This window comes from Nicotiana attenuata, unplaced genomic scaffold (genome assembly GCF_001879085.1).
Source record: "Nicotiana attenuata strain UT unplaced genomic scaffold, NIATTr2, whole genome shotgun sequence".
In the NCBI taxonomy this organism is placed as follows: domain Eukaryota; kingdom Viridiplantae; phylum Streptophyta; class Magnoliopsida; order Solanales; family Solanaceae; genus Nicotiana; species Nicotiana attenuata.
This window is the reverse complement of record NW_017672099.1, coordinates 109,934-121,385: the sequence shown is the minus strand read 5'-3', so window position 1 is coordinate 121,385 and position 11,452 is coordinate 109,934. Positions and strand designations below refer to the sequence as shown.

Sequence of the window (11,452 nt, the reverse complement as noted above, 5' to 3'; positions counted from 1 at the left end):
GGGGGGGGGGGAATGAGGGGAGTGTATTGTTGTTAATATGCGGAAGCTTGCACAACTTCTTTCCCTCTCTTTGAAACTTCACCAACTGTACTAAGTTATTGGTGGATTTTGGGTTGCCTTCCTAAATATGTAATAAGCTGAATCTTTAACGTTGATGCACAACGAGTAACGGAGAGAGAATTAAACACTTCATGAAATCAGTTAGGCCATAAAAGCATTTTACCCATGTGGTGTACAAGTCTTCTAATAAATGCAGTGTGGAGTTCACCTAGCAGTTGGACTATTGAAAAGTGGAAGAAGAGAGATGCAAATGGGAGACATTAACTAGTGAAATCATCTAACCTTTTGCTCTCATCTTTTCAATCCGGCAACAAGAAATATGTACGAAGAGAAGTCATGTGGAGTGATGAAGTGTAGCCTAAAATTTCTAATTCTATTGCAGCATCGACTTATGTCAATACCACCAGATTACTGATTCTTCCTGATGCATTGAACTTTCTCCTCCTCTTTGTCCCTTGATCTCTTTGGGTGTGCATGGAGCTTTACACTTTCACTAAATGGTTTTATACTAATGCACTGACGTGTTGGTGTATTTTTGTTCTAGGACTATTAAATGAAATGCTTGGATCTTCAGGTTCAGGAGATTCAAGATCTTCATGGAAGGTATGTTAAAAGGAGGGATTTGTTACATGAAATCAGTTTGTTAAATTTTATCTGTTATCTTTGAAACGATTATATTTTCTTTATATTTCATAGTCTTAAATACTTAGTCGCAAATCTTATCTCTTGTCTGGGGAAAGCTATTATTTTGTTATGTTGTGTTGTGAGTCCTACCAGCTTCAATTTGGTTTACCTTGTGCATGAAGTGCTTCCCAGCTAGTGGGGTTAGGGGGAGAGTGGTGTATACCTTATGCAGCCTTCTCCTTACATTTTTGCAAATAGGTTGTTTCCACTCCTTGAAATGTGAATCCGAGGAGAAACTCTACCATTGTGCCAAGACTCGCTTGCCATGCTATCAACACAAACTTCTAAATATGTCTTGTTTACCCATGTTATCAAGTTTTGACATACATGGTTTGTAATAATTTATCTTACCCAATACAACTTGATTAATTTTGACGTGAGTAGTCTAACTTGTCATCTGAGTCATTTGACAATTGCTTGATCATGAATCGGAGCAAAGTCTCCTGGTGTTCAATAGTCAAAGTGTGCATGATCAATTTGTCTGTTGACAAATACTTTTTATGGTATCAGATGACTTTCAAAGCTATTACATTACTTCTTATCAAGATTAAGCATCAAGTATATTTAGACGTGTTTTTCTTCATATTGGTCTCGAACTCTTTTAAGCCATTCCTAGATATGACATTGAATGTGTGAACTTTGAAGTAAAATAAAAAATAGCATGTAGAGTCATGATTGACTGTCTAATAACATGGGCATGCGCCTTAAGGAGACTGCATATCAGCTTAGATGGCATAGCTTGGCACTTGTACTGTGAGCTAAGAACCTCGCCTTCCCAATATTGATAGCAATGAACCCCTTCTCCATCTTTTAGGAACAAAAATCTAGGGAAAGGGTGAGGGAAGGAGTGTAAGGGATACATTCTATTGCACTCAGAATGCAACATGAACTGTATGTGCCAAAATGATGAATTGATAGTCCACTGTATCTTTTGTAAACAGCCTCTCTACCTCCACAAGGTAGGGTAAGGTCTGCGTACACACTACCCTCCCCAAACCTCACTTGTGGGAGTACACTGGGTATGTTGTTCTTGTTGTTACTGTATCTTTTGTAATAACCATCGACACTTCTAAATAGATTTACTGTTTAGATATAAAAAAAAGTGGGGCAATACACATTGTAAATTTTACAGCAAATACAAAATAATCATTAGATAATCTACAACGTATAGTTAACACAATACTTCAAAATAATTTTCATACAGAAATATCATTGTATTATTGCCCACGTTTCAGTTGTCAATTTTAAACTAGATTACATTGTCCAAACATATTTATAATTTTCAATTACTAATATGGGGAGAAGTTGAGGTATTCAAAAAAAGCATGATCAAACGAATGAGCTTCCATGTTGTTGCAACATCCTGCTACCTTCAAATAAATACTATTCAAAATAGTGCATTGAAGTGGGGATTTAGGAATGATGTCTTCAGTGGAGGATTGAGTGAATCACTAACATTGTTATTTGTTTCTGGTGACAACTTGAATTGGAGACAGTAAAGTTTTGAGTTACAGGCTGCACTTGAAACTATGCCTTTTGCTGTCATGCTCTAAGACTTTTCTACACCATGCACAACATTTACTTCCTTTGCTAGGTTGATTGAATTCCTTCTCACGTTTATGGTGCTTTGTATACATCTAATTATATGATGATGCCAATTTATATCTTTTTGACGTATCTGCTCAACGTATATCTTTTCATATCATGATTGTTATTTAACATTAAAATATAGCTATTTGGTACATGTTCGGTGGAAGACTGTTCTGTTGATTTAAACTTGAGAGCGTTGGGAAATTGCCTTTTTTTGGAACTTATTCTCTGCTGAACTGCTTTTATGCAGGTTCTTATCATGGATAAAGTAACGGTAAAAGTAATGTCTTCCACATGCAAAATGGCTGATATCACAGACCAAGGAGTTTCATGTGAGCTCCGCATACAATGTATTTTTTAGTTTGTCTGCGTTATTGTAGTTCTAGTTGACAATCTACCCTCACATAATTATCAAACCCCTTCGACAAACCAAGAATAAAGAGCATATTTCAATGAGAAGTGAGTGCTGACTATTTTCATTAGGTTATGTTTCCGCTTATAAATTTCTATGGAAAAATAAAATGTTTTTGGCACCACACAAGTTAAGACTCTGTGATCTCTAGTTCTGTTCAGTCACATAAGTCTTATTGAATTTGTCACCAAACCCTGGTGCAATGAGTCCCAAAGCCCGATGTAGGTTAATCATAGTTGTTAGTTCTTGAAAATATCCTGATTCATTATGTGTATTTATTATGACAGTGGTGGAAGATCTTTTTAGAAGAAGGCAACCTTTACCAACAATGGATGCTATATACTTCATCCAACCGTCAAAGGAGAAGTATGACTTTTTTTTCAACACCCCTTCTCTACATAATCATCTCTGCTTGATTTTGTATACAAAGCATGAGAACTGTGTATTTCCTTCATACGTGATCTTTAATGTTCTATTCTTCACCTCCATTGCCCCTCACCCTTACCTTCAAATTACCATATGATTGTACCCATTTCCAAAATTTTCTGCTCATCGTCTGTGCAGTCATAATTTTGAATTTCATATCTTGATTAACCTTTATTGGATAAGAGCAAAGCTGGTTTGCATTTAAAAACATCGGGTCAGTTAATTCAGTGATTCTTGTCCAAAACATCGGGTTCCTTTTCCTTCTGCAGCACTAAATTAAATGAGAACTAACCTTTAAATTTTGAATTTGCAGCGTTGTCATGTTCTTGTCCGATATGTCAGGAAGAGAACCTTTATACAGGAAGTATGTGACAGGATCTCGTTCTCTAGAAAATCTAGTGTACCGCACTTGGTTTAATGAAAGTGAATCATCTGGTTCTTGTCATCTTACTTCTATTATTTCCCTATTTTCTTCAGAGCATATGTATACTTCAGTTCCCCAATACCTAAGGACCTGGTTGCCCGCATCAAGAATGACACAAGTGTAATACCCCGTATAGGTGCACTAGGAGAGGTAATAATCATGTGTCTCTGTCTACAATACTGCGTGCATCATGTAATTGATATCTTCACAAGTTTGACTGAATCTTCTATTTCATTTTTTTTTCTTTTCCTTTTTTGCACAATGCAGATGAATTTGGAGTACTTCCCAATAGACAGCCAGGTACTTCGGCAAATATTTCGACAAACAATTTCTCGCCTTAGTTGGAGCATTTAGTTCAATATCTGTCTTTAAACTGGGACATTAGAAGAATTTACAATTTTGATGAGTGAAAAATGATGCAGCAGATATGAAATGAACCTGGATCGATAGAAAGGGACATAGAAGATTCACATAGCCGACCCCAACTAATTGGAATTGAGTAGTTTATCTGTTGATTGATGTAAGAATTTTGTAGATTGCAACTTTATTAATATGTCAGCTTTTATCACAGGGATTTGTCACTGACCATGAAAGAGCACTTGAAGAGTTGTTTGGTGAAAGTGCTCAAAATTCCCGGCGTACTGATGCTTGCTTGAATGTAATGGCCACAAGAATTGCCACTGTTTTTGCTTCGCTGAAGGTAATTTTAAGCTTCACAAATGTGTGACTTGCTCTTTCATCTGAAGTTTTATGTAAAATGTACAAACCAAAAGACTACTGCTACTAGCTTTTTATCAGTTTATGTTACCATTATTCTGTCAAAAAGAATTTGTTGATAAAGTTGGTACAGTTGTGACTGCTCTTTAGGTAAAGTGAAGAAACTTTGGAGGTATAAAAGATGTTGCATTTTCATATATGTCTTCGAGTTCTGTATATCTTCCACTTACAGTTCCCAGTGACCAACTTAGTTTGGCTAAACCTCTGTCTTTACATCCAGGAATTTCCTTTTGTGCGTTATCGAGCTCCCAAGGGACGTGATGGATCATCAACAAATTTCCGTGAATTAGTTCCTGAAAAGCTCGCTACAGCTATATGGAACAATATCACTATGTATCGGTCTAGTATTCCTAATTTTCCGCAGAAAGAGACATGTGAATTACTGATTCTGGACAGATCTGTTGACCAGGTTTTGAATTGATTTTGTTGATAAATATTAGTCAGCCCGGTCTTATTTCATTATTATTAATATAACGACAAATCTTCTTGGTTAGATTGCTCCTGTGATTCATGAATGGACATATGATGCCATGTGTCATGACCTGCTTGATATGGATGGAAATAAATACGTACATGAGGTACACATTGCTTCATGTTCTGGATCTCTTATATCAAGATTTTCCTGGTGTTTGATCGAAATGTATCTCACTTCAGGTTCCTAGCAAATCAGGTGGTCCACCTGAGAAGAAGGAAGTTCTTTTGGAAGATCAGGATCCTGTTTGGTTGGAGCTACGGCATACTCATATAGCTGATGTAAGTCTTAAGAATTTCCTTATTCCTTTGATGCTTGTGAGTGTCATATGTTGCTTCTGCTCCTAACTTAAAGACTTTACCAGGCTAGTGAACGACTCCACGATAGGTTTACAAACTTCGTTTCTAAGAACAAAGCAGCACAGATGGAGCAGAGGTTGGTGTTTTAGCTGTAAATGATAAAATTTTATTCCTTTGGTAAATTTGTGAAGACCTGTAACATAATAATTATAGTACGTACTGTGCTCCATGTCTGTGGATGATGCAGCATTCAGTAACTTGTAGTAAGTTCAGCATGAGATGTTGTTCTGAGACTTATAAGTATCAAGAGGTTGAGGGACTCTGCCAAGTTTCTCAATCTGAAAAGTAGCTTATTTCAGCAGTTTCTTATTTTCATATTTTGCTGATTAGCATGTTATTTGCCTGAAGCCTTTGAATATATGCTATCATGATATTTCTCATGTTACTATGGACCAATAATTTTAAGAAGCGCATAGCATCAAATAATCATTCACCACCGAATCTAGGCATGGTATAATTCTAAGCTAACACTCTATTCTTAGGATTTTGTCTGTTAACTGGCAGATAACAAGCATGGAAAACTTGTCTGATCAGAGAGCCATTGACGACAGAGGCTTGAGCTTGAAATTATAGCTTTTGCTTTTCATACACATCTTTTAGATAGCACATCAGTTGTTTACTTTATTTCAGAAACAGTTGCACTCTATATGTGTGTGTACTTTTAGAAAAAAAAATTCTTTTGAGTTATTCATTTTACTTGTAAATTCAACTGGAATAATTGGAATGTAGTGAAGAGGCCAAGGTAATTAATCTAGAGTGTCTTATAATTGTTTTAATTGTGACCAATTGATCATAGCTGTGATTTATTAGCTATAGATGAGTAGATGTACCTAATCTTATTCATGATACTTCCATTTTTCTGATAATCACTCAACTCGTATCTACTTTTACATAGAGATGGAGGTGAATTATCTACACGGGACTTGCAGAAGATGGTCCAAGCTTTGCCACAGTATAATGAACAAAAGGAGAGACTCTCTATCCATGTTGAGGTTTGTTCCTTCGTACTGGATCCCTGTGCAAACTTATTCCTCTCTTTCAAAGAGCAAACTTAACCATTTTCGCCCTTCTTCACAACTAGTTATTATGGAGTAACACTTAATAATTCTAAATGCAAGTAAATCGAACTTGAATAGAGGTCGACTGTAAGAAATTAGACGTTGACGTACTTTTGGATGTACAACTCTTAGGAGATAGTTTCATTGGTTTAGGTTTGTATTCTAAATTTGTATAATCCCCAACAACACACCAGCTACTTCTCGACTCCATCGGCAGTAAACTAGAGCTTATGAGGATGGTCATTATCTTATTTGAGTATAAAATCTACTGAGGTGTTTAAGAGACATAACAGCCTCAATGTCATTGGTCTTATCGATGTTGAATTCCGTATAGATATTCTTTGTTTATTTAGGGACCAACTGAATTTTGACTGTGATGAACCTTGCCTTCAATAAAGTGCTGAAGTTTATTTCATTGCTTGATTGATCAGATTGCAGGTGAGCTTAATAAAGTTATCCGAGAAACGGGTCTTCGGGAACTTGGACAGCTAGAGCAGGATCTTGTCTTTGGCGATGCAGGAACGAAGGAAATGATCCATTTTCTAAGGACGAAGCAGGTGATAATGTTTATGCTGGCTCAGAATACAAGTACTCAAACTCATTGTAATTTCCACTTCCAGGCATGGTCTTTGTAATAACTTCGCAGCATGTAGGATACTGCAGGTGAAAATAAGTTACGCTTGATGATGATTTATGCATCTGTTTATCCAGAAAAATTTGAGGGCGACAAAGCAGCAAAACTGATGCAGGTATTTCGTGCATGCTTATTTCTTGAAACAGTCTGATTCCCATCTCTAGCCTATCATTGAACTTTTGTTCAAACGATCTAATGGTGGATTTGCATGCCTGTATTATATGGACACGTAACAAAACAATTGGAGATTAGCAGTTCCTGCTGTTGCTTTAAGGGAAGAAAGAATCTTCTGAAGAGAAGTGGAATGGTTTCGGTAATCCATTGAGAAAGATGATGCCCAGAAATCACTAAAGAAGCCATAAGTATCGGAAGAATATGATATAGGGCGTCACAAACAATAAATTTTTCCATGTTAAAATGTTGGGATTTCTACACAGTGTTCCAAATAATACAAAAAAAAAAAAAAAAAAAAGAAGTTGTTCTTATGAGCAATAATGCAGTTGGCTTAAGAGAGATCAGGTTTCTGTTTTGACCTTTCGCATAGTTTTTTCAATCAGATTACAATTATAATGTGTCACTGAATGTAGTTTAGGAATTGTGAAAAGAGTAGGTCCAAGAAAAGTTCTAATTTATGGAACAATTTTACCATGTGAGTTATCTCCTTTTAGATCAATGCTCTTAGGAATTTCCTGGCCTCTTTGGATAATATTTTGAGAATGAACCATTTGAGAAAAAAGTTCTCAACATGTTTTTATGCCATAAGAAAATATTGTTGGTCAAGTTACATTTTCATGCGCAAGGGTAATCATCTCTCATCCATTGATCCATATTCTAGTCCTATAATCAACTTTTAAAGTTGTTATTCATTGTCTCAAATGCATGGATATACTTTGTATTGGTTCATCTATACTGCAAATTGAAGCTAAGGAACCTTTGAAAGTTTTAACATAGATACTTTTTTTTCTCTTAGTTAGCAAAATTGTCACCTGAGGATATGAAGGCTGTGCAAAATATGAGAATGCTGGAGGGTTCAGAAAAACGGAAGGCGTCAAGTGGAAGCTTCTCCCTGAAATTTGATTCACAAAAGGTAAACATTAAAACTTCCCTGGAGACTTCAGCTCATTATGCCAAACTGAGACCTGACAGTTGCTAGATTTTGTTGCTTGCATATTAGAAAGGGAAAGCAGCTAGACAGGATCGAGCTGGAGAGGAAGAAACATGGCAGTTATTCCGATTTTATCCCGTGATAGAGGTGCGTTATAAGACTTCCTAATCCTCCTTGAATGTAATTTTGCAGAAGATAACTGACAAGATATTTTCATCTTTAGTTTAGTGCTGTAAGATTGTTGGTGTAAGAGTGTTGCAGTTTCTGCTGCCAGCCAAGATTAATCTAGTTGACTTTTAGTGTTGGAATAGGAAACTAATGGTCGACTTGTGACCAGATAGGTGTTTACTTCAAATGTCTACTTGAACTGTAGGATTTAAGTCCTAATTGACTGACTTAATCCACTGAACAACCTAGCACTGAAAATATTAGAGGGTAATTTCACTGGAAGATCTTATTTATGCGCCACATAGAAGATACCTTCCCAGTACTTTATTTGAAATGGAATTTGCTTAAAGACCAATTTACCTTAATACCGCTGGAGGGTTCTAAATTATATTCCAGAAACTTCCATACTTGGAATCTCAGGGTCCAATTACCTTGCCTCTTTATTGGAACTCTATTTTAAAGTTTGGGGACTACAATGCTTAGAAAGCAAACATGATGCTTTCACAAAAGATGCTTCTTTAAACTGCCATTGTGTGACAGCGGATACATTCAGCTTCCATTAGTTTCCAGACTTTCTGAATGCTAAAATATTTAATCAAATAGCTCTTAAAATGGCTTAGCTCATACTTCATACTTATCATATAACCAATCCTGCTTCTTTCAGGAGTTGGTTGAGAAAATGTGTAAAGGTGACTTGCCAAAAGATGATTATCAATGCATGAACAGTCCTCAACCAGCTACTCATGAGGTCAATGGATCTTCTGTAAGGAATGCCCCACCAAAGACTGCTGAATCTACTAATCCACGCTCAGTGAGATCAAGAAGGACACCGAATTGGGCACGTTCTCGTACTTCTGACGATGGATATTCAAGGTTTCCCGTGGAATATCGTCTTTAATAGATTTTTTTTTTACCCTTGAAGATCCAGACCTCCTTGATTCATTATGAAAATATTGTCACTTTTCAGAAACATGAGTACCATATTTATTCATTTAATTCTTCATTATGCTTTCCTCACCTTGTCTTATGCCTTTGTTGGAATTTTTGTAGCGACTCCAATCTCAGAAGTTTTTCAACTGATTTTAAGAACATGGGACAACGGATATTTGTTTTCATTATCGGTGGTGCAACTCGATCTGAGGTAAAACCTTAAATTTTAATTTCCATTCAGTGGCTTTCCACCTAGTGAAGGCTTAGGCCTCTGAAAGTCTGAAATGGTATATTGTTGATGTTCTTCTATGCAGCTTAGGGTTTGTCACAAACTTACATCAAAGTTAAGGAGGGAAGTGGTCCTTGGCACAACTAGTCTAGATGATCCACCTCAGTACATCACGGTAATATTACTTCATCCAGTAGTTTTTTGTGACGTGCCTTTTGATTTTGATTTTCTAAGAATTCTCACAATCTTCCTCTCTAGAAATAAGATGTACGAATAACTCTTTTACATACTTGCAAAACATTCATCCTAAAATGATCAATCTTGGCATCAGTCAATTCAGAGACTTCAGGTTTTTCAAGATAAAAACTCCAAGATTCATGAGTTAAAATTTAAGTTTTACGTAAGATGAGTTGATCCATGCCAGATTAACCACTTCAGTTTTTTCCGTATGTGAATATTGGATTTACTAATAAGTTTGTTTACAAAGGCATACAAGCAAAGCTATTTATTAAAAAAACGTCTGTTTATGATGGCATGTAAGCGAAGTTATCCATTAATCTCCGATAGGCCTTCTCCCCATTTCAACATCCAAATTGTTGAAACTGCAATCTGATGATGAGGCAGCTTTCCAGGCTATAGAGCTATAAGATTTGCCAAAACTAGGAACTATGGTGATGGCTTACATCTGAAAAATGACTTAATGCATCGCCTTCGTAACACAATAGTCAAGAGATATATATCCTCAGTCTGAACTCATTCTTCTCATCTTGTTTTACAGAAACTGAAATTGCTATCAGAGAAAGATCTTTCAGTAGATAGCCTCAGAATTTAATATGGTATTTGGGATTTGTAAACTACATTTTTGGTTGACACCCGAAAGGTAAGTGAGAAAGCTAAACTAATTGTTGTTTTATGTTTTCTTCTCCTTTTTCTTCCATTTGAAGAAACTACTGGATCCCCTTCCCTAAACCAACTTTCTTCATATTTAAGGGTGCAGGGTGCAATATATACTTAAGGAGCACATTGTTGGTTTCTGATGCTTTTTTTATTGGTTCCGAGGGAAGAACTTGATTCATTGCAAACGCACATCAATTATAAAGAAGGCTTCATGATACTGGAATATACATATGGCTGTTGGATTACTGCTTTTATACTAATCTTGCAGCTTAGGTAGAAGAACCATCTTTGGGATTAGAAGATGATATAGAAACTTCCTTCCAACATTCATGAGGCAGTGAAGGAGTTTGAATGCAACTTAGTTTTTTTTGTTTTAAACTTCAAGCACAAGCAGGATTGCACTCTTGAATTTTGTAATTGTACTAAATTTAGTTGGTCAAGTTTGTCTCAAGGCATGTGTTTAAGGAAGAAGATTACTTGTATCTGTTTCTTTAATGAATTTTCTGTTTCAATAGATTATCTTTAATGCCTTTGGTCCAATTAATTGGTTCAACTGGTACCTTCTCAGGTGATGGAACTTAAATTCAATTTGCTTGCCTCAAATTTTTTTAGTTACACAATCCTAACATTACACCTAATACCAATTACATGCTATATAGATAAAGATTTTTATGTTAAACTTATCTATTCCTGGTTTAATATATTTATGTAAACTATTTATTGATTCGTAGTAGTTGAATAAGTTATCCCTCCATATGATATCACAAATAATTAGAACATTCTAACCCTAATTAGAAACACATTGTTTGTTAAAATGCTCAGAACAACCGTTTATATAGTTGGAAACCTAAAAAGACCATAATAATACCTTAACTAAAACTATTAGAGATGTTTTTGAGCTCATTTAATCGCTATTCCCCTACGAGTTCGTCAATGTACTAGTTAAATTAATTCCAAATTTTTGGAATATATATTTGGATAAGTTCTAAACGTTTTCTTTAGTAAATCAACTACGAACAAAAGCTTATTTTATTTAATAATCTAATACTTTTACATTCAATCACTAATAAAAATTTGAAAACCCAGACTAAAATGCTAATAAAAGTACAGTCAACCCTCTTTATAACAACATTATTTGTTCCAATATTTTGGCTTTTATAGTGAATGATTGTTATACACCTATAACAACATTTGACGTTTAAATATTTTTTGGCCGTTATAGATAAA

The 11,452-nt window shown here is 35.5% G+C and overlaps 1 protein-coding gene across 3 annotated transcripts in view; it reads left to right on the top strand.

Moving 5' to 3' along the window:
• The window catches only part of LOC109211817 (protein transport Sec1a-like), an 11,462-nt gene extending 723 nt beyond the window's left edge, over window positions 1–10,739 (top strand). The window contains exons 2-22 of one of the 3 annotated variants that reach the window (XM_019375401.1): window positions 605–663; window positions 2,585–2,666; window positions 3,034–3,112; window positions 3,486–3,536; window positions 3,650–3,746; window positions 3,864–3,896; window positions 4,168–4,296; window positions 4,594–4,782; window positions 4,868–4,951; window positions 5,028–5,126; window positions 5,210–5,280; window positions 6,100–6,196; window positions 6,694–6,819; window positions 6,916–7,011; window positions 7,867–7,983; window positions 8,071–8,148; window positions 8,834–9,042; window positions 9,220–9,310; window positions 9,414–9,503; window positions 10,107–10,208; window positions 10,319–10,739. In XM_019375401.1, the coding sequence (XP_019230946.1) occupies window positions 605–663; window positions 2,585–2,666; window positions 3,034–3,112; window positions 3,486–3,536; window positions 3,650–3,746; window positions 3,864–3,896; window positions 4,168–4,296; window positions 4,594–4,782; window positions 4,868–4,951; window positions 5,028–5,126; window positions 5,210–5,280; window positions 6,100–6,196; window positions 6,694–6,819; window positions 6,916–7,011; window positions 7,867–7,983; window positions 8,071–8,148; window positions 8,834–9,042; window positions 9,220–9,310; window positions 9,414–9,503; window positions 10,107–10,160 (1,931 nt within the window). In that variant the 3' untranslated portion in view covers window positions 10,161–10,208; window positions 10,319–10,739. Of the gene's footprint in view, window positions 1–604; window positions 664–2,584; window positions 2,667–3,033; window positions 3,113–3,485; window positions 3,537–3,649; window positions 3,897–4,167; window positions 4,297–4,593; window positions 4,783–4,867; window positions 4,952–5,027; window positions 5,127–5,209; window positions 5,281–6,099; window positions 6,197–6,693; window positions 6,820–6,915; window positions 7,012–7,866; window positions 7,984–8,070; window positions 8,149–8,833; window positions 9,043–9,219; window positions 9,311–9,413; window positions 9,504–10,106; window positions 10,209–10,318 lie in introns of all 3 variants that reach the window. The other 2 variants (XM_019375400.1, XM_019375399.1) reach the window with 2 other exon arrangements.
• Window positions 10,740–11,452: the final 713 nt, after the last annotated feature.